The 22747-nt window shown below is 40.6% G+C and overlaps 2 protein-coding genes and 1 gene segment (V, D, J or C); 1 reads left to right on the top strand and 2 right to left on the bottom strand.

Annotated features, from left to right (window-relative positions):
- The window catches only part of LOC119427683 (immunoglobulin kappa light chain-like), a 63249-nt gene extending 42849 nt beyond the window's left edge, over window positions 1–20400 (top strand). The window contains exons 5-6 of the mRNA XM_037695319.1: window positions 19147–19178; window positions 20034–20400. Coding sequence (XP_037551247.1) covers window positions 19147–19178; window positions 20034–20353 — 352 coding nt within the window. The 3' untranslated portion in view covers window positions 20354–20400. The remainder of the gene's footprint in view (window positions 1–19146; window positions 19179–20033) is intronic.
- On the bottom strand, window positions 1045–13454 carry slc1a8b (solute carrier family 1 member 8b). Of its 2 annotated transcripts, XM_037695156.1 has the most exons (12): window positions 13290–13454; window positions 12298–12377; window positions 10647–10862; window positions 7749–7791; window positions 7446–7659; window positions 7152–7251; window positions 4325–4558; window positions 4035–4229; window positions 3814–3948; window positions 3612–3726; window positions 3020–3046; window positions 1045–1191 (listed from the first exon to the last, which is right to left on the bottom strand). In XM_037695156.1, exons 1-12 carry the CDS (start codon window positions 13452–13454, stop codon window positions 1045–1047), a joined length of 1671 nt encoding a protein of 556 aa, XP_037551084.1. The 2 variants fall into 2 exon arrangements, with proteins under 2 accessions (XP_037551084.1, XP_037551083.1); XM_037695155.1 differs by lacking the exon at window positions 3020–3046 and having other exon boundaries at window positions 3594–3726.
- Window positions 17899–18475, bottom strand: LOC119427531. The segment is given in 2 exon segments: window positions 17899–18333; window positions 18424–18475. Coding segments are annotated over 2 exon segments (387 nt in total).
- Window positions 20401–22747: the final 2347 nt, after the last annotated feature.

Below are 22747 nucleotides of genomic sequence, written 5' to 3'. Positions count from 1 at the left end.
CAGAATCCACAATGCTTGAAGTCCAGAGTGAAGTTCCCACAGTCGGTGATGGTTTGGGTCCATGTCCGCTGCTGGTGCTGGTCCACTGGGTTTTCTGAAGTCCACAGCCAAGTAAGACACTTCTGATCTACTGTATGCTAGGGATTCCCAAACACCATGGACTGGTCTGCATCAAAATGAAGTTTTCTTTCAAAGAAATTGTTTTTTTTTATGTGAGGGATGTTTTATTTTGAAAACTAACCACTTCTATTGCACATTTTTCCAGTGATTGAGCATTTTCACGTTTCATCAAACATAAAAGCTAACCCTACCAAAAAAAGAGTAAAACAATCCTTTCTGGAAAACTTATTTATCGCTAGTCTGAGGTCAAGTTGTCTTTTACAAAACCAGTCTGTGATCCATAACAAGGCTGGGGCCGCTGCTGTATTTCACACGCATCGAGCTTTCCGTGGAAAATGTGCTGCTAAATTGGTAGAATAAAAAAAAAAACACTTGCAGCAGTGGTGTGTAACAAGATTCTTTTATTACAAAACACACTTCGAAGCATTAGTATAAAAACAAAAAGATCATTATTCTGTGCTTTGGTATTATTTCATTTATGTCTTGTTGCTTTGATAATCTATAACTTGTCTAACAGCAAATGTTATTTATTAAAACTGAGTTTAATTTTCAAGTATTTCCATTACTAAGCTTGTAATAAGGCAGTTAAAACCTTTAAATGTAACTGATCAGCCCTTATTCCAATTATTCCCATGTCACTACTGTGCATTGATGCCTCCTCTGCAATCAGACCCTGTAGATGGGATTCGGTACCTTTCCTTCCATCTTGCCATCCAGTTCAAACTGGAGACAGCATGCCCTTTAATGTACCCCTATACCATCAAGCAAAGGACATTTCTGTTTTCAGGCATGGCACAGCATTAATCCATTTAGGCCACTCAGCCCTGACCCAACATTTGGTCTCACTGAAGCCAGAATTCAAGCAGGACTTGAACGTTTCAGAGCTTTAACACATCCTTCTCTGCCCATCCTGGTAAAAGTGCCTCACACTTGGCAGAGATTATAGCAGGGCAAGGGTTTCTCCAGCACATTGTCTCCGTCCACTTCAAACACGTAATCGCAGCGGTGCGCGATCAGAGGAGCGTCAGACAGGGCCACGCTCTGATTGCCAAAGGAGATTACTGTGTCTCTCTGCGGGGAGCGAGAAAAGATCACTACAGTTAGTTTGGAAGTGTCCTTGAACAAAGGTCCCTGGAGATACGTAACGATGCAAAACGAATCACATATAAGTCTATGAAGGATTACAGATTACACCACCTTTTCAGCCAGAGTTTCAAACTAAGATCATCTAATGTTGAGAAATGACAGAGCTGTAGCCTTCATGGTCAAACCTTGGACATACAGTAATTTGTGTGATTATACAGTAGTCCCTCGTTTATCACGGGGGATCCGTACCCTGAAGACCTGCGATAAGTAAAAAACCGCAAAGTAGGAATAGTAGTACAAGTAGTAGTAGTTTATTTTAGTATTATATATATATATTTATATATATATATATATATATATATATATATATAAGGGCATTTTAAACCCTTCCCCCATTTGCAATATTCTAAGCAATGTTTTTAAACTCTAAACGCTCTAAAAGAACACAGCTTGTCATGAGTTTAGCTCTGTGCTGCACTCAGCCACCTGCAAGCAATCTCGGCCCCGCCCACTTCTCCACTCTGCACGGAGATCAGCTGATCAGCTGCAGCAGGAAGCTTATCCTGCAGCGTGGGCTGCACAGAGATGCAGCAGGTGCTAAATAATTTTAAACAATTCATTTTAAATAAAAAATCCATGCTGATCATGCAGCTCATCCATCAATCAGCCAGTTGTGTGTCATGTCCAATCTTATTTTGAAAAACCGCAATAGAGCGAGTCTGCGATAAACGAACGGCGAACTAGAGAGAGACTACTGTATTCGTGCCCTGTGTCATCCTGATTCACGCTCAATAATCCACGTACAAAAATCCACCAAATGAACGGTTTCTTTTTGTTGAAACGTTTCTTTCATCCAAAACACTTCTTCAGTCTGAGGAGCTGCGACAAACCCAGTCTCATAAATAGCACCTTCTCATAGTGGATCAACCAGTTTGATGGTGCTCAGATGTTTTCTGGAGTCCGCCCTCTCCCCCGCCGACTCGTTTGAGGCAGTCATGGCCAAATAGGTTCAAAACACACACAAAATGTTTCATCTAAAAGAAACCGTCCAGAGGACTTAACTTTGTTGGATTTTTCTACCTGGATTATTGAGCATGAATCAGGATGTTTTGAACCACTTTGGCCATGGTGCCTCAAACGAGTCGGCGGGGGAGAGGGTGGACTCCAGAAACCGTCTGAGCACCATCAAACTGGTTGATCCACTATGAGAAGATGCTGTTTATAAGACTGGGTTTGTCGCAGCTCCTCGGACTGATGAAGTGTTTTGGATGAAAGAAGAAATGTTTCAACAAAAAGAAACCGTCCAGAGGACCTGACTTAACTTTGTTAGTGCCCCGTGTCATTTTCCCCTAATGAGTCTGTTTAAATGATACGTCCTCTGTTTCCACAGCCGATTGGCTGGAGAATGTGAGCGTGGAGAGGCTGGAGGTGTTGGAGGCTGGTTCTGCCCTCCATCTCTCTCCACACATGCACCTGCCCCCTTCGACTACAGACACCAGCCTTCACTTCTGTTAGAAATTAACTGTTAGTTGGGTTTGGGAGTTATCCACAGTCCTGTTTTGCAGGTTTTTGGTTCAGATAAAACCCTTAGATTACAGGGTTAGAGGAGTGGTCCAAATCTGCTGCTGTTTCAAGGCTTCTCCTGGTTCTGTTCGTTTTGCCTGGAGCTCCCAACTGTTCTGGATGACTGTGTTTATTGAAAATCCTTTAAAATTGTTACAAGTGTCTGGGCTCCATGTGTTCTGCAAATTTTGAGTCAGTTCTGACATATGGATCATAACGTATGTGGGGGTTCAACTCGCACAAGTAAGACTATATCCTTAGACAAAGAGGGGCCACTCTCTGAGTGTGTGTTGTGAATGACTCTCAGCTACTACCACTACACATTTTAACTCAGTATCTGAAACTGACTGAGTTACACCCAATTTTGTCTTGTCTAATGTCCATCAGCAGTAGCAGCCATCTTGATTTGTGCTGTTTCCTAAAGTGAATCAAATTTAAACGCTCATTTATGGATTATTGTCCTGAAAGTTTATAAAAAAAGCTGTTTAATGGTTTATGGGATATTTGTCTGACAAACAGGATTGACTCCAAATAGTTTTAAGCAAAGATCCTTAAGCATGAGTAGCACTTGGAGCTTGTGTTGTGGATTTCTTGCAGCTACTACGACGCCAGCGTTTAGCACGACATCTGTAAAACTGACTGAACTATACAGTAATGCCTTTTCATGTTTTTTAAGGTCACTCATGCAGGTATCTTGAGATGCACACAAAGGCCAAAGCATTGATACCATTTCTCCTTGTTGGCGGGTCATAGTCAAAGGTGGTGTTTTAAACCTGTACATGGTCAGATGTGCAATGTTCTCTGCAGTCACAAATTGTTCTTACCCGTCCATTATTGGCAACAGAAGTGGCAGCAGTAGCAGCGGCTGCTTTGTCAAAGTCTTTTTTACAAATATGAGCCATAATTCCAGCTGCTAAAGCATCACCCAGAACATTGATCATAGTCCGGAACCGATCACTGGAAAACAAAAGGGACAATTGTTGACCCACTGCCCAAACTGCCTTCATCTTCAGTTAAATTAATATCAATTTAATAGAGACTCACAGAACCCAGTCGATGGCTACAATCAGGGAGATGTCAGCAGGGGGTAGACCAACAGAGGTCAGGACAATCACCATGGTTACCAAACCTGCCTGAGGTATCCCAGCTGCCCCGATGCTTGCTGCAGTTGCCGTTATACTGAAAAAAGAGGCGATGTGTCGTTAAGAACCCCGTAATGGTTCACTACACAAAATAACTTCTAATGGACTTGAGTTGATGCCCACCTGATGGTGACCAGCTGGCCAAAGTCCAAGTCATACTCATTGATCTGAGCTATAAAGATGGCAGCCACTGCCTCATACAGGGCGGTCCCGTCCATGTTGATGGTGGCTCCCACCGGCAGGACAAAGCGAGCTATCTGCCGGTCCACCCCACAGTTCTCCAGAAGACATTTCATAGTTATTGGCAACGTGGCTGAGCTGAAATATATGAAACAATATCAAAGGATGGTGGGATTTGGTAATCAGGCCGAGCCGCTGTACCTGAGATAAAAAAACAAAACATATCTTCTTACCTGGATGAAGTTGCCAGCGCAATGACAAGAGCCTGCAGCAGCCCTCTGATGAAGGGGAAGGGATTTTTGTGGGTGAAGAAGAAGTAGAATAGAGGCAGCAAGATGAGGCCGTGCACGAGCAGACCACACAGAACGGTGATGAAGTACATGCCGAGCTTCTCTCCGAGGTGGGCCGGGTCTTGCATGTCCAGGATCTTTCCAGCAACCAGGAATACAATACCAAATGGAAAGTACCTGAAGAGAGGAGAGGAAAAACGTGTGGAAGGTTAGTTCATTCCCACGTTTCATCCCATTTTTCATGCCAGTTACAAAACCAACATCACGTTCTTGTGGCATGAAATTATCAGAGAGATGCTATGCAGAGGCTCAACTTCAAAACATTTTGGGATGTTGTGTTAAATGTAAATTAAAACGTATAATTTGCCAATCTCATAAATCCGTATTTTATTCATAGTAATCATATTAAATGTTTAAACTATATAAAAGTACACATTTTGGGAAAGAAAGGTTTAAATGTATGTCAGCAGCACATCTAAAAAAAAAAGTTGGGACAAGGCCATAAACGTCTAGGAACTGAAGAAACCAGCTGCTGGTGTTCTTGGAGGATAAAATTGTCCATTTCTTGTCTGATGTATGATTCTAGCTGTTCACCTGGTCTAGTCCTTCTTACAGGCAGACCAGTTCAGCATCCAAACTCCAACTTCCATCCGTCCATTATCTTTACCCGCTTCTTCCTTTTCGTGTCGCAGGGGTCACTGTTGTCCATATCCAGCCATCACTGTGTGAGAGGCGGGGGACACCCTGGACAGGTCTCCAGTCCAGCACAGGGTCACACTCTTCAACTAAACCATTTTCTTGTAATGAACAGTTTGCAGTTTAGCATCGTCTTGCTGAAATATGAAGACCTTCCTTAAAAAAGATACAGTCTGGATGGGAGCACAAGTTGTTCTAAAACCTTTCAATGCTTTTCTGCATTAATGGTGCCTGTCCAGATGTGTGAGCTACCCATGACATTCACTTCAGTTCAATTCAAAATTACTTTATTAATCCCCAAAGCGAAATTAAATGTTGGTGTAACTCATTATCCATCGTTTCATTAAGAGATGTTATAGATACTGATGGCTGTAGGCAGGAAGGATCTCTTGAAAAGGTCCATCCCACAGCAGATCCAAAGAAAATGGCCACAGAAGTCGTCCAAACCGTCCATTCAGACTCGGTTGGTCTCTCAGTTCCTCCGGCCAGCAGGACCGCCTGAATGGCGGTATAACTCCTCCCAGAGTGATGGCCACTCCTCCTAGCTGTCTGCCAAGTTCCTCGTCACTGCGGACAGACGGCTGCAGGTGCCGGGGAAGATCTTTTTCTTGTCCTTCTGCTGTCACGAGCCGTGTTTCCTGCTAGTTCTAGGTGGTCAGTGGTCAGGCACTGTTGGCAAAGAAACGGGAATGCATCCACGGCACCTCCTTTTCAACTCCTTTGAGATTCGGGGCTGTAGTTGAGATATTATTTGAGCTTTTGAGATGTTAATCAGCTGCTCCCGGTTGCAAAACCCACTTTGCTGTTATGGTTACGCATCATAACAAATGTCTGAAACTAAAAAGTTTTAGTAAAGATCCTTCCAGCTGCACAACATCAGATACCAGAAGAAATAATCAACCAAAAAAATGTGATTTACATCCAGCAAAAGAGGAATTAAAGTTTCCAAAAGCCAAATCTCAGAATGAATGTAACAGATGCAACGTGCAGTCACCCTGAGCGGCGCAATTTTAGAATATGCACTAATATATGCACACATGCACTAATGTACCCCTATACCATCAGAGAGGCAAGGCTTGGAGCTGTTTCCTAATAACAGGCTCATTAGTCCCTCTACTCTTTAATATAACGGATGTGGTGTCTTGCTACCAAAAATAATTTCCAATTGTATTCATCACAGAAGTTTCCTCTTTGTCTCGGACCGTTTTAAACGAGTGGAGTCCTGTGTGTGTTTACAGATGTTGATTTGTGGAAGTGTCCCTGAGCTCGTGCAGTGATGTCCACAACTGAATCAGACTTGTTCCTAGTTCAGTGGACCTTGAGGGCCCAAAGATTATGGACGTTCAATACTGACTTTCAGCCTCATCCTTTGAGCTCAGAGATATTTCCAGATTCTTAAAACATTTTGATGGTATTATAAAGTTTATATTATAAACTGTAGAGGATGCAATAGTCAAAATCTTCCCATTTTTTCTTTGAGTAACATTATTTTAAAATTGTTTTTACTAAAAACAATACGATTTCGTAGTTTAAACACTTGATATGTTTAATATGTCCCAATGAGGACAAAATTTTGTTTTCTTAGATGTTGCAAATCCTTGCATTCTGTTTGTATTTAAAATTTAAACGTTATCAGAATAGTGGTTGTAGACCAGTATATCTTAAAACTGTTGCTATTATTTGTCACCGAATTGTAATATAAAAAACAGAAAAACATATCACAAAAAATACCTCATGCACTGAAAGAGAAGGGTTTTCTCTGCAAAGGCAGGTCCATAAAGAAAAGTTTTAATCTGACCTGTCGGACATTAGTCACATCTAACACTTGTTGAAAGATTTGAAACGGATATCTGACCTCACTAATATTCATGTGGCTGAATGAGATCAAATCTTTGTTGCCACAGTGTTAAAGCAGAACAACGCTCCTGGCTTTGGATTCTAAAATGACACACGTTGCCCAGTTGGACACGTTTTCTACAAACTCCACTGAATGGTTTGATAAACTACTCTTTATGTTCTGTTAGATGTAATCTCTACCATAATCTGACTCTGCCATATAAACTGTACAACTTACCACATAGCAGCGTTGATGATCTTCATCACACACTCGTTTATGCACTGACACACGTTGACCAGCGGTAACCCACGTTCCCCCATCTTCCCCAGCAGCAGGCCTGGGAGATAAATCAGAACAAAGTTGAATTTGATTGTACGTCCTGAATTTGACTCGTAACTCCAAACGAGCTGGACAGTGAATACTTAAATAATAATAGAATTACAAAAAATAGTAATAGATATTACAGATGAAAGCACTGGTCGTCATATTTGTTAATTATGTCAAAATATATAGTTTTGCGGTGATTCTTACCCATGGTGGCTGAGAAGATGACGATCCCCAACACGTTCATGCCTTTGCTCGTGCTGGGGACGATTTTGTACTTGATGTCGGGTGCAGGAGTGATCTCCAGGAACACTGGGTGGCCCAGCTGAGGGTTGTGGTAGTCGGGCATGACGTACACAAAGTTGGCCTGAGACTCTTTTTCATTGGAGCTCTGCACGGTTTGCACCAAATCTGTCCGGTACTGGAAGAAGAACAGCCACAGGCGTTAGGCTGAACTGGTGGACTTTACTGGAGATTTTCCTGTCAGCTGTCGTATATTTGTCCTCTCACCTGCTGGAAAGTAGCTTCAATTAGATTTGAAGGGATCATGTTCCTGTAAGAGAACAAACACAACACACAATGTTTAGTTTAAACATGTTTAGATTAATAATGCAAAAAAAGGAGAAACGTGCTCAAAGCACTTGTTACTGTAAAACAAACTATCTACCATATTTTTCACTGTGTAAGTTACGTTATTTTTTTTGCATAATTTGCATGCCCTGCGACTTAAATGCCGAATCGACTTATTTATGGATTTTTTCCCCATATTTATAAAACAATATTTGTCTGAGACATGACTGTTTGAATTAATTCTGACTGAAAATGAGGTCAGCAGACCAGTTGCTCCTCACAGTTCCAGGATCTCGTCTTAAGCGCAGAGGTGACAGGGCCTTCTCTGTAGCAGGACCAAGACTTTGGAACGAGTTACCTCTGCTTGTCAGACAGGCCCCCTCCCTCTCCATTTTCAAGTCCCGTTTAAAAACTCACTACTATTCAGTAGCTTTCAACACCAGAGGATCTGTGTTTTGAACCTGTATGCTCCACACTGGTTTGTCGTCATTATCTGCATCGTTTTTATGTCTATATTCTGATTTACCTCATTTTGTATTTTGCTTTGTGTTACCTGTTGTTTGTCTGTACAGCACTTTGGTTGGCTTTGTAGCTGTTTTATGTGCTTTATAAATAAAGTGGTATGGTAAAATATTGAACACTACAATTTTCAGCTTTTTCAGCTACTTTTTAGCTGTTTTATGCTAATTTTAGCTATTTCAGCTAATTCCACATTTAAATTTCAACTTTTTTCAGCTTAATTCAGCAAAAATGTGCTCTCTCCAGTTCTTTTATTCTTTTTTTTTTTTTTGTAATTTAAGCTTCTTTCTGCCTTTTTAGCTACTTTTCAGCTGTTACTTTTGTTTGCTAATTTTAGCTTTTTTCAGATAATTTCTATTTTTTTTGCTCACTTTTGCTCCTTTCAGCCAAGTTGAGCAACAATGCTGTTTCTGCTTTTTTTCTGTTAATTTAAGCTAGTTCTACATTTTCAGCTACATTTTTAAATGTAAATTAAATTAAATTAGCTAATTTAAGCTGTTTTCAGATAAATTCAGGTTTTATAATTTCTTCTAATTTCAGCCTAATTAACTTTCTGCTAATTTCAGCTTATGTTCATTTCAGCTAATTCCCCATTTTTGTGCTCATTTCAACCTTTTCAGCCCAATTCAATAAAAATGTGCTTTCTCCACTTCCTTTTGGTAATTTAAGGTTCTTTCTGCCTTTTTTAGCTACTTTTCAACTGTTTTTTTATTTCTGCTTTTTCAGATAATTTCCACTTATTTGTGCTCATTTCTGCTTCTTTCAGCCTAATTGGGGAAAACTTTTGTTTCTTTCTTCTGATAATTTAAGCTTGCTCTACCTTTTCAGCTACCTTTTTAGCATTTTTTAGCTAATTTCAACTGTTTTCAGATAAATTCAATTTTTTTGTGGTAATTCCTGCTAATTTCACCCTAATTAACTTCTTTATGCTAATTTCAGCTTGTTTTGCTCATTTCAACTTTTTTCTGCTAGTTTCAGCATTTTCTGCTATTTCAGCTACTATTTAGCTGTTTGTGCTAATTTTAACTTTTTCAGCTAATTCCACATTTTTAGCTCATTTCTGTTTCTTTCTGGTTGCTTAAGTTTTTTCTTTCATCTACTTTTCAGCTTTTTTTTCTAATTTCAACTTTTTACTAATTTCCTAGTTTTTTTTTTTGTTTTGTTTTTTGCTAATTTCTGCTTATTTAAAGCTAATTCAGCAAATATGTGTTTTTCTGCTTTCTTTTCATTACTTAGGCTTGTTCTTCCATTTCAGCTACATTTCAGCATGTTTTAGCTAATTTCAGCGTTCACACTGTATTTTCGCATGAAATGCAATTTCTCGTTTTTTATATTTTTGTTATTATGTTACAATTTTTTACTTTTTTAACCAGAATTCACAGATTCAACCAAAAGCAAATCTGTGTTCACAAACTCACAAAGAACTGAGAGGTTCTCCCAGTTTGGCTCTGTTAGACACTGGGGCGGTACTGGCAGCACAGTGTCCTGGAACAGTGTTTATTTGTGCAGCAGACGTCAGCGCCACAGGCAGGGACGTCATCAGACACGTAACGAGGCTGAAGTGTCCCCATCACCAATCGCAGCGGTTTAATTAGCTTTAAGACGAAGGCATTAGTGACCCGGGCTTGAATGGCTCTGCTTTAAGGCTGAGCAGACGGGACGTTCAGTCTCTCAAAGTGAAACGACTCACCTTTAGGAAAGGTGCAAGCTTAGCCGAGCACGAATAATTGTCTCTATTCTTAGCCAAAGTGCTGCGTGGGAGTGACGCTGCAACTCTTCTTCAAACACCATGTCCTCCTGGTTCTTGTGATTACATAATATTACATTTAGACTCTAATTGACTTGGTACTGCCTTATGGCTGCTATTTTAATCTGTGCAGTCAGCACATTTACAGCACAAACAGTAATAAGTACATTAATAAAAGAAGAAGAAATCTCTTGGCTGGACAAAATGGCTGCTTTGTTGTTACGACAGAAGGATGAGTGGATTTTACAAAATACACAAACATCCAGAGTTTGGAAATCACTTTTAGTTTGCACAATTATAACTGTTCATCTGACAAAATATGGGATTATTTCTGTTGATACTTCACACAAATTTTGCAATAATAAATCTCAAATTTTGTAGAAAAATTCTGGATTTTTGGGGCGTGAATTACAAAATTTGTCTTCTGTTTAGATTAAAATCATGATTTTTAGTTGTAAAAAAAACGTTAATTAAAGTGGGTGTGGATTATCAGAAAGTAAATAAGATCCTGGATCTTCTCCTCAGAACTCGTTTGCTCGGCGGCACTATAAAAAAGTGACGGTTTGATGAACCTGATGAGGTCGAGCAGAGCGTCAGCCGAGGTCATGACGGGCCCGGTGCCTCCGTGGTGGCTCTCTTTCTCCGCCCCTGCTCCCGGGTGAATGATCAGCACCAGCACGATGCCTACGATGACGGCGATGAAGGTCGTCCACAGGTAGTAGGTGATGGTTAGGACTCCCAGCCGGCCGCTCGCCTTCGTGTCCATGGCTGACAGGCCCGACATCAAACTGCACGGGAAACATTTAAACAGAATCTGTGGATGAACGAGCTGCTGTGGACCTCAGTCATCCAGGACGTGGAAAGTAAACGTAAAGCAAAACGACTCTTTTGTTCTGTAGTTGAAGACGTTTCGCTTCTTAGAGGGGAAGAAAAAACATCTACTGCAGCGCAGAAGGCCAATCCTTCAGGTCATCTTTGGGATTTGTGTGGATGAGTGCTCGTTTTTTTAACTCGACTTTTCAGAAGTGTTTGTCGCTCGGTGGAAATGTGAGTTTTAATGTCAATGTAAAACCCGTCTGTTGTTTGTAATGAAACGAAGGATTGACAGCAAAACGTTCGTTGTTTACAAGTTGGAACAATCTTTCACTCTCTGAGTCACAGCAGCAACACTTTTGGTTTTTTCTCCTATAATCATTGTTTTCGTATAATTTTTACAATCAAACTACTTCTTCATGCTTTATACTATTTTAGCCATTTATATGAATATCAAAACATTCAGCTCATGTTTTTTGTAACTTTTACACTTTTTCAAAATATTCAACTTTATTTCCAATGTTAGAAGAATTATGACATTTTTAAGTCCTTCAAAAAAACACTTGCTCTATTTTTGTCTTTTCATGCTACTTTTAATATTTAGTTACCGTTCTGCTGATTTTAGCTTTTAGCTTGCTTTTTTTATACTTTCAATATAGCATTTGGCTAGTTAAAAAAAAAAAAATAATAATAATAATCCTATTTGAGTTTTTAACTAGCCCTTTTATAAAATTACTGATGAACGTCACAGATGTTTTTTACTTACTAAAGTCAAATGTTATAACTCATATTAGCCTTTTGCTACATTTGTCTATTTGCTTTGTGCTATTTTAAACTAGCCTTTTGTTACTGGTAGCTTTTAGCCAGCGTTCTGCCATTTGTAGTTTCTAACTAGCCCTTTTATTCCTTTACCTGGCCTTTAGTCATTACAAACTTTTGGCTAACCTTTGGCTACTTTTAGCTAGCATTTTGCTACATTTACCTTTTAATGAATGTTATGTTTCTTTTATTTTTAACACCTCGATTTCAGCTTCTTCAGCAGATTTCAGCGAAGTCGTTCAGCGCTCGGTGTTCACTGCATTTTCACAGCAAATATAGTTTCTTTAGCTTCTTTATCTCTAATTCAGTTTTCAACAAGATGACGCAAAAAAAAAAAAATTCAAACCAAAAAATTGGTTAAATATAATTAGCATATTTAGCCACTCCAGTAAATGAATGTTTTCTTTATCAAACTGGAACCACTTGGAGCCTGAGATGGATACCTGTCCACAGTGTAGGGAGGAAAATCAACAACATATTTTCTTTAGCATTAATTTAAACGTCACCAGGATAGCCCAGGGTTATAACTTTGAAAAATGTCCCACAAATATTAATTTTTCCAACGATTACCTGAGCTCTGTTTAATAGTACCTGGAGGTGATGAGGGGCAGAATCAGCATCTTCAACATCCTCATCAGTAGCTCTCCGGGGAAAGAGAAGTAGATCTTGGCCTGTGAGCAAAACAAGCACACCTGGCTCGATGAAGGAGAAAAAGAAGGTTTGATGTTGCAAAGTTCTGCTGCTGGGGGCTCGTCCGCCGCTGGGTACTTCCTGTAAATAGTTCAGTTTTTTTAATTATTGAATGTGCACTAATAAAAGCCAACATTTCAGGATGATTGTGAGACTGTTTGCTGTAGGAAATTATGATTTTGTCTTCAGATGTTTTACTGTAAAGAAAATGTGACCACAGAGAAGTTTCTTAATGGCTTCTGAATGATCTTAGACAAAGGCATATTTGATTGTTATTTTTATTATTCAGGTTTATATATATATTTATGTATATATATTACATTAATTTATCACCTATTGACTGAAAGTGACTTCTGTTTTATATAATTCTACAACACCTAACACCATATATCAAAATAAATGTATGGTTGTTTGCACAGACACCAGCAGGTGTGTGTTTATTAAAGTGCATTCTGACAAAGTGCATCACGAACTTCTTAAATTAACTTTTGCACGATACATTTATTGTTGAACATAAAAAAAAAATGTTAATTTGCAAAAGTGAAATAAAACGAGTTACTAGTGCAAACTAAATGTATATATTAAAGCTGTAGTTACCTTAAACATGTTACAATGAGTCTTGATGATTAGTTCACAAACTTGTAATTCAGTTTTAATGTAAAAAAAAAAATAAAGAGCTTTTAATTAGACTTTTTCTTTTCCTGACCTCTGACTTGACCCTGTTGTTACGTCCAGTCCTCTTTAGCTCTTACATAACTGGCTCGAAGGGACTCGGGCTAATAGAGCAGCGTTACCTCTGCCCCTCTGCAGCAGCTCGTCTCCTTTATGCGCTGCAGCCAGATGTAAAAGAAAAGTACATCTCTAACTGTCTGGTGGTGTCTGTCTGTCCATACCTGTGTGGACAGGTTGAATGTCCTCAGTGTGAATCCCAGGACACAGCCAGTGAGGACAGCGAACACGGAGAGCGTCAGCAGTCCGTTCCTTCTGCAGTAGTCCCTCACGTACGCCCGGATCTTCACAGAAACCACACGCTTGTACAGACTCTTCACCATCTCCATCCTGGTTCAGCTCCTGCCAGCACCCCTGCCCTGTTCCCTGTTTGCTGCCCACCGATGTCCGAGTCTCTCTGTGGGTACGACAGACCTGCACAGATCCCACTGAGCCTGAGAACCTGAGCTGGTGTGGGTCCTGTTAAACACCAAGGAGCTGATCCGGTCTGAGAGAGGAAGTGTTGCTGGATTGATTCCTAGTAAGCATCTCCTAAAAGGATTATCCACATCCCTCCCCCACTAACAGGCTCCTTCAGTCACCAAGGCTTAGAGGTCAAAGGCAGGACTTTCAGGACCATTCAGAGCTCATTAAAGGGTACCACCACCTCCGAGCCGTTTCATTCATAAAACGGGTCAGAGCTTCACCTCTTCCACTTGATTTTCACACTTTGGCAACATCAAGTTCAAAAGAAATGGATATAATTAATTATTTTTAGAACTACAAAACATTAAATCTAATTTAGATTATTATTTTTTATTTTTTGCATATCTAGTTGTTATAAAGAAAAAGAGAATAGTTGAGTTAGTTGTTCCAGTTGTCGGTTTATTTCGGAGCTGTTTGCAGGACGTCACTGAGTCTGGGCTGACCCAGGAGGAGATTTCCAGCACCACTCTTTCGTGCCTAACAATGGCTGCCTGCGTCACCATGGGAACAATCCAGTAAATCCTAATCTGTGCTTTGGTCTCAGAACCAGAGATTCACGACTCACATAAAATACTGTAAATCAATGAATTTTAAGAAAGGTTGGGGCTTTTTTATCTTTGCTGTACACGATAATTCTGTAAAATTACTTAAATGTGACAAAAGGTTGGACAGAAAGCTTTCATAAGGTGAGTAAAGGGAAATGTCAGATTTCTTGTTTTTGTCTGGAAGTATGAAATTACAGAGACTTCTGCAAAAATGACACAAAAATAAATTATTATTATTCAAATGTGTATTTTCCCCATGTGTATAGAAATTTGCATGAGTTTCAGGTCAATTTTACAGTCAAATATAACTGATTTAGGTACTTTTTTCCTCCCTGAAGGTTTATTTTAATTTGAATTTATTTGTGCTAAATATTTGTTCAAATAAAAATACAAAATCCCATTTATCAAACAGCATAGAAACAGCAAAGAAAATATTTTACAGTAAATAAATATTGGAGCTTTGTTTATGCTGAATAATATAAAAACAAAGGCAGGCAATACTGTTTTTGCTCGTATATGTGTGTCATACGTCTGTTAGTAAAATATCTCATGAGCCATTTGTTGAATTTGTATTAATCTTTCAAAAAGTGACCACTGGTTGTTCATTTACGACTGATGAGCTTTAAGAGTCGACCCAGTTCAAGATGGTCTTCACAGCCAGCTGACCATTAAAAACACAACCAGACAGTTTTGTTGATGACATCAGTTTAAAACTCTGACACCAAAGGTGGCGAGCCGTCTGCATCCTTCAATTTAATGACATCATATTCTAGATTATGTACTTTTAGAGTTCATTCACTTCTTCTAAATTCTCATTAATTCACTGACTTTACAATAAAATTTAATAAAACAACTTTTAATTGTTTTATACACACGAGGTTCTTGTTAAGAACCTAATCAAAACCATTTGGGACACATTTCCTCCTGAATCTGGAAACCAGTGAAACCTGTTTTGACTAAATGGATGAAAAACTGAAAAGTTCATGCTCAATAATCCAGGTAAAAATCCAACAGTATTCAGTCAGGTCATCTTGACGGTTTCTTTTTTTGCTGAAACGTTTCGTCCTTCATCCAAAGGACTTCTTCAATCTGAGGAGCCACAAACAAACTGATTCCCATGAACATCATACTTCATAGTGGGAAAAAAACTGTTTGAGCCAATGGGACTTTTTTCCCCTCCCTGGGCTGCTACCTTACCATGGTGGAGGGGTTTGAGTGTCCCATTGATCCTAGGAGCTATGCTGTCAGGGGCTTCACGCCCCTAGTAGGGTCACCCAAGCCAGACAGGTCCTAGGTGAAGGACCAGACAAAGTGCAGCCCAAACACCCCTATGATGAGCAAAACAAATGGACTTGATGTTCCCTCGCCCGGACGTGGGTCACCGGGGCCCCTCTCTGGAGCCAGGCCTGGAGGTGGGGCACGCGGGCGAGTGCTGGTGGCCGGGCTTTTTACCCATGGAGCTCGGCCAGGCACAGCCCGAAGAGGAGACGTGGGTCCCCCTTCCCATGGGCTCACCACCTGTGGGAAGGGCCAAATGGGTCAGGTGCAATGTGGGATGGGTGGTGGCCAAGGGCGGGGACCCTGGCGGTCTGATCCTCAGCTACAGAAGCTGGCTATTGGGACATGGAATGTCACCTCACTGGTGGGGAAGGAGCCTGAGCTGGTGTGTGAGGTTGAGAGGTTCCGGCTAGAAATAGTCGGACTCACCTCGATGCATAGCTCTGGCTCTGGAACCAGTTTCCTTGAGAGGGGCTGGACACTCTTCCACTCTGGAGTTGCCCCTGGTGAGAGGCGCCGAGCAGGAGTGGGCAAACTTATTGCCCCCCATCTTGGTGCCTGTGTGTTGGGGTTCACCCCGGTGAATGAGAGGGTGGCCTCCCTCCGCCTACATGTGGGGGGACAGGTTCTGACGGTCGTTTGTGCTTATGCACCAAATGACAGTTCAGATTATCCACCCTTTTGGAGTCCTTGGAGGGGGTACTTAAAAAGCTCCTCGGTGGCAGGGCCCCAGGGGTGGATGAGATTCGTCCGGAGTTCCTTAAGGCTCTGGATGTTGTGGGGTTGTGTTGGCTTACGTGACTCTGCAATATTGCATGGATATCGGGGGAAGTTCCCCTGGATTGGCAGACCGGGGTGGTGGTCCCCCTATTCAAAAAGGGGGACCATAGAGTGTGTTCCAACTACAGGAGGATCACACTCTTAAGCCTCCCTGGTAAGGTCTATTCGGGGGTTCTGGAGAGGAGGGTCTGTCGGATAGTCGAACCTCAGATTCAGGAGGAGCAGTGTGGTTTTCGTCCTGGTCGTGGAACACTGGACCAGCTCTACACTCTCAGCAGGGTCCTGGAGGGTGCGTGGGAGTTTGCCCAACCGGTCTACATGTGCTTTGTGGACTAGGAGAAGGCATTCGACCGCGTCCCTCGGGGAACCCTGTGGGGAACCCTGTGGGGAACCCTGTGGGGGGTACTCTGGGAGTATGGGGTACCGGGCCCTTTGTTACAGGCTGTTAGGTCCCTGTATGACCGGTGTCAGAGCCTGGTCAGCATTGCGGGCAGTAAGTTGGGCTTGTTCCCGGTAAGAGTTGGACTCCACCAAAGTTGCCCTTTGTCACCGATTCTGTTCATAACTTTTATGGACAGAATTTCTAGGTGCAGCCAAAGTGTTGAGGGGATCCATTTTGGTGGACTTAGGATTGCGTCTCTGCTTTTTGCAGATGATGTGGTCCTGTTGGCTTCATCAGATCGTGATCTACAGCTTTCGCTGGAGCGGTTCACAGCCGAGTGCGACACGGCCGGGATGAGGATCAGTTCCTCCAAATCCGAGGCCATGGTCTTGAGCCGGAAAAGGGTAGAGTGCCCTCTCCGGGTCAGGGAGGAGGTCCTGCCCCAAGCGGAGGAGTTCAAGTATCTTGGGGTCTTGTTCACGAATGAGGGAAAAATGGAGCGTGAGATCGATAGGCGGATAGGTGCAGCGTCTGCAGTGAAGCGGGCGCTGTACAGGTCTGTCGTGGTGAAGAGAGAGCTGAGTCAAAAGATGAAGCTCTCAATTTACCGATCGATCTACGTTCCCACCCTCATCTATGGTCACGAGCTTTGGGTTGTGACCGAAAGAACAAGATCTCGGATACAAGCGGCCGAAATGAGTTTTCTCCGCAGGGTGTCTGGGCTCTCCCTTAGAGATAGGGTAAGAAGCTCGATCATCTGGGAGAGACTCAGAGTAGAGCCGCTGCTTCTGCACGTCGAGAGGAGCCAGTTGAGGTGGCTCGGGCATCTGGTTAGGATGCCTCCTGGACGTCTCCCTGGTGAGGTGTTCCGGACACGTCCCACCGGGAGGAGACCCAGAGGAAGACCCAGGACACGCTGGAGGGACTATGTTTCTCAGCTGGCCCGGGAACGCCTCGAGATTCCCCCGGAGGAGCTGGACCAAGTGGCTGGGGAGAGGGAAGTCTGGGCCTCCCTACTTAGGCTGCTACCCCTGCGACCCGACCCGGGATAAGCGGAGAAAATGGATGGATGGATGGATGTACTTTTTACTAAAAAGCTCCAGTTTTGTTTTGTCTGTCCAGAGGACAAAGAAACTTTGTGGCCTCTCAATACACTGTATATATTAATTCTAGTTTTGCTTTATGATGATTTGCTTTCAACTGTGGTCATCTTCAAGACTAAAACTTTTCTGTTTTCAATTGTATTTTTTATATTTTGGAGCACAAACACAAATCCACTTGAGTTCTTCAATTTGTTGAGTTCAGTGTGAGCTCTGTGTTCAGTGTCTGTATCAGAGTCTTCCTCTTCTGCAGCTGCAGTTTCTGCTCTAACAGCTCAGAGCGTCTGCAGTCTGACTGAAGGAGGTTTTTGTACCACCATAAATCACTGTGTGAACACATAGGCACCATTAATGACATGGAAACTCTGACAGTAATAAACTGCAGCATCTTCAGCCTGAACTCCACTGATGATCAGAGAGAAACCAGAGCCACTTCCACTGCCACTAAACCGAGCTGGATTTCCTGATTGGCGTTGTTTAACATAATATATGAGGAGCTTTGGAGGCTGTCCTGGTGTCTGCTGATACCAAGACATTCCCTCATTACCATTATTCCATCTGTAAACTGCAGAACTAGTAGTACATGTCAGGGTAACAGTGGATCCTGGAGTAAACGTCTGTACTGGAGTTTGAGTCACCGTCACCTGACCGCTGCATCCTGCAAACAGAAACAAATCATTTATTATTAACACACAGACTGAGAGCAAAGTCAGCTCCTGATGGTCTGAATGTGTGTGAGTGAATGAACCTGTGAAGCAGCAGCAGAGCAGCGTCCACATGAGGATGGTGCTGAGAGTCATGCTGGTTGTTGTTTGTGCTGTGTTCACTGACACATCTGAGTCCTGCAGCTTGAACTCACAGGACTATAAACCTTCTCAGTTCTCTGGAGGACCAGCTGACGATGCAAAGCCTCACATCTATGGAAATCATTTCTATCAGCTCCACACTCTGAGCACAAACACAAACAGGAGAAAAACATTTGGATTAAAGCAGATTACTGCCTTCATGAATTAGAATCAAACAACTTTAAATAATGAAAAAGTTTTAAGGATTTGGATTCTATTTGTTCTTCTGTGAGGCAGGTACATGTCTTTTTATTTACTTGTTTATTATGTTGATGCATAGTATGTTTGTTTTTATTTATTTTATTGAAATATTACAAGGCTAGTTTTTATTTTGGCTTTAAGTTTGCATGTCTATACAGATTTTGAATAATTTAAGATTTATTCTTATATAAATAATGAACACAAGCAACATCTAAAAACTAAAGAGTTGCAAAAAATCCTATTACCATAACTTTAATCAAAAAACAATTTAAAGTTGTTTGAGAGGTAAGAATGTACATTTTAAATAAAGTGTAAATTGTAGGATTAAATATATAAAAATATATATTTTCAGTGGATAGATGTGAGCTCAGAGAGCAGGAGGTTTTTGTACGGCTGCTTCATGACTTTGTATCACTGTGGTTCACGTTTGGTGGAGGAACCAAACTCATCGTTGACTGTAAGTACCTGAACCGTTGACTTCATCATTAAACCGTCGTAACATTTAGTTGATTTAAACGCTGAAACAAGTTACCAGTTTTGTTAATTGTTAATAAATTTAAAATCTCTGAAAAATGAAGGATGATCTGAAAGTTGAGCTTTGTACAGATGTTTAAATCAGTTGAGTTGTAAATGATTAAACTGACAACATCAGCTTTATACAGTATTTTCTAAAAGATTATCATTTCAAATTTTCTAATTGTGGTAATTTAAAAACTGCATAAGATAACTTCCTTATTTCTAAACAGGCACAAACAAGTTTATAAACTTTTTATTGTTTAAATTTGGAGGACTCATCTTTTATTTTATTAATATTTAAACTGTGATGTGAGTTTTGAACAAAATCTTTTTTGAGCTTTATACAATATTTTTCTAAAAGACTGATATATTTTTTGTCCATTTTTCTAATTATATTTTTTCTTGTGCATTAAAAACTTTTCTTACTTCCAAAAAGGCATAATTTTTTAATACTTTTTTAATATGTTTAAATGTGTTGGACTCGTCGTGTGTTATTTAGTGAATATTTCAAGTTGATGTGAGTTTTGACCAACATGTGGTTTTGTCCGTCGACACTGATCAGCTTTGTGTTCAGCTTCATTTGTTTCACATGAAGTTTACAGGAAGTGAAAGAAACACACGACAAACTCTGAACTGTTTTCACTCGACTGTTTCAGCTCCGTCACATTAAACTGCAGAAAATCATCACAGATTATTGATTAACTGTCACACTTCATGACACTCAGACAAGAATCTGATCAATAATCAATAATGAGACTTTTGATCAGCCTTCATTCTGCTTCTTTGTCTCCTCCAGTGGGTGTGGTGCAGCCCACCCTGACCGTCCTCCCCCCCTCCAAAGAGCAGCAGCAGAGCAGTGTCACTCTGGTGTGTCTGGCCCAAGGGGGCTTCCCCTCAACCTGGAGGCTGGGCTGGAAGGTGGGGGGCAGCAGCAGGTCCTCAGGGGTGTCGAACAGCCTGGAGGTCCTGGGGAGGGACGGCCTCTACAGCTGGAGCAGCACCCTGAGCCTCCCTGCAGAGCAGTGGAGGGAGGCGGGCTCAGTGAGCTGTGAGGCCAATCAGGATGGACGGAGTCCTGTCACTCAAAGCCTGGACCCTGACAGCTGCTCACACTAGAACTTCAGCAGAACTTCACGTCTTGGAAATGATAGATTTTCATAAAAACGTCACATTTCAGAATAAAAAATACTTTGCTGTTATGTTATAAAATATTTTAACACAGAATTGTATTAAACAAAACTGATAATAAAAGTAATTCTGCAAGTTGTAATACTTCAGTCGTTCTCTGCTTCTTTTGTTCTTGTACACATTTAATGAAATACACTTGTTGTTGTATCAATGTTCAAATCAGCATCCAATAGATTTCATAAATAAAATAAAAACATTATCAACAAATAAATAAATTCATTCATTCATTCAACCATTTTTTATACAGGTATTGCGCCTCGGGTACTCATTTACAAGAGAGATCTGATTTTAACAAAGTTTGACTAAATCCTACATTTCTATGAATCTAAACGTGTCAAACTTTGTAACATTACCAACTACAAGTTTTGAGCCTGTAAAAAACTTTGAGCTCTGACTGAATTAAGACCCAACAGTTTGACTCATGGTGTAGATCTGAACAAAAAGCAGTGATGCATTAAAACACATTGAGGTCCATCTGTCCGTTTGAAACTGAGAAAGAGAGAATGCAAACTAAGACGTCTCTCGTGGGAATATTTAGGATCAGTTAAATAAAGTTAACCTGTCTTTGTGCTTTGTCTTGTGTAAGAGCTGCTTCAGTTTTTACTGAAGATTCAATAAGTTGCTTTAAATAAGAAGTATGAGTGTTTTTATAATATCCTCTCATGTTCAGGTTATTATCAGCACAATTAATCTCCAGTGTGTTATGAGTCCATTTGTCTTTTTTCATTCTCTACAGATTATTTTTACTTGCGTTATAGTAAATGAAGCATTATGGAAGTAAGAATAGTGCACTTACAAACAACTTCACTGCATGTTAGATATGTTAGGGCAGCACCAGAATTTTTTTTTATTTTATTTTATTTGATCAAAAATAGATTGACTGTACATCATAGTGCACTTGGTAGAGTTCTCAATGAGATGATCGCCGAATCAAATCCCAGCCGGGGTCCATTCTGGTGGGAGTTTGCATGTTCTCTCCATGCATGAGTGGGGTTTCTCCAAGTACTCCAGTTTCCTCCCCCAGACCAAAAACATGCATGTTAGGCTGATTGGTAACTCTATATTGTCCCTAGGTGTGTGAGAGAGAGTGAATGGTTGTTTGTCTTGTTTGTCTCTATGTGTCCCTGTGATGGACTGGAGACCTGTCCAGGGTGTCCCCCACCTCTCACATGGTGACTGCTGGATCAGTGACCCCTGCGACCTGAAAAGAAAGAAGAGGGTAAACATGATGGATGGATGGACCTACCTTTTAGGGCTTAAATAATGATATATTATATAATATAAAAAAGTAAAAAATAAAAAAATTATGTATATACTTACATCATCCACTCGTATCATTTATCAGAATCCATTCTTTACAGGAAACCCTGCACTATAACCTACCAGAGAAGAGACCACATTACTATTTAAATATTTTATCCTAAAAAAAAATATAATGAAAACAAATCACAAACAATAAAAAAAGTAAAAATTAAAATGTAGAACTAATGTTGTGAATTTTATAGCATTCAGTTGAAGGTAGCCTGAGGTGCAGAACTTCTTGTCTCCTGTTCAAAAGCAGTTCTGATGTTGACTCTTGCCTGTAAAACAATAAAAGTTTATTAAAGCTCTTTACTGATTTCTTATCAAATCAATGCACACATAAAATCACCAAAATCCATTCTACACATTTCAAAAAATTTCACAACTATATGAAGAGTTTTCATTATTGCACATTTCATGTTTGTTAATAAGAACGTACAAACAATCTTTAGGCCCCAGAAGGTGATCTCAGAGTATACACATGTTCAGGGCGGCTAATTGGACAAAACAATGGGGGATGACGACTTTCAGCCAGAGAACATGAGGGGAGGGGGGTCTCTAATGCAGCATAAATATGTTTAACACAATGATATTCAATAAAAATAATACATTGACTTGAACAACTCTTAGAAAACTAAGCTGTGGTTAACTCCAGTGTGTGAAAACAGTTCAGCTTCTCAGTAACTAAATGACTGAAGCTCTGATGAGCAGTGATGCATTCAAATGATGCTCAGTAATTCTGGGCACACCTGTGCACATGAAACTGAGAAGGAGGTGAAGTTTATCAAGGCTTCGTCCCTCTCTGAACTGAGTAAGATTGAAACTGATTTTAAACAATCTGTCTTTTTATCTTTTTTGCTGTTCAAGTCTAAAAAAAGTTGTAAAGTTGCAATATTACGAGAATACAGTCGTAGTATTACGAGAATACAGTCGTAGTATTACGAGGATAAAGTAGCAATATTATGAGAATAAAGTTGTAGTATTAAGAGAATAAAGTCCTAGTATTACGAGAATAAAGTC

This window comes from Nematolebias whitei, chromosome 21 (assembly GCF_014905685.2).
Source record: "Nematolebias whitei isolate Nwh7 chromosome 21, NemWhi1, whole genome shotgun sequence".
NCBI classification, from domain to species: Eukaryota; Metazoa; Chordata; class Actinopteri; order Cyprinodontiformes; family Rivulidae; genus Nematolebias; species Nematolebias whitei.
The sequence above is the reverse complement of the archived record's forward strand: the minus strand, read 5'-3'. Positions and strand labels throughout refer to the sequence as shown.

Excerpts from the sequence above, each read along its gene's own strand:
- slc1a8b (XM_037695156.1), bottom strand. The coding sequence starts at position 13,454 with ATGGAGATGGTGAAGAGTCTGTACAAGCGTGTGGTTTCTGTGAAGATC. Across the intron at positions 4,559-7,151 it reads ATCATCAACGCTGCTATGTG|GTACTTTCCATTTGGTATTG; the intron begins GTAAGTTGTACA and ends TCCTCTCTTCAG. Across the intron at positions 3,727-3,813 it reads GTAGCCATCGACTGGGTTCT|TGATCGGTTCCGGACTATGA; the intron begins GTGAGTCTCTAT and ends TTTGTTTTCCAG.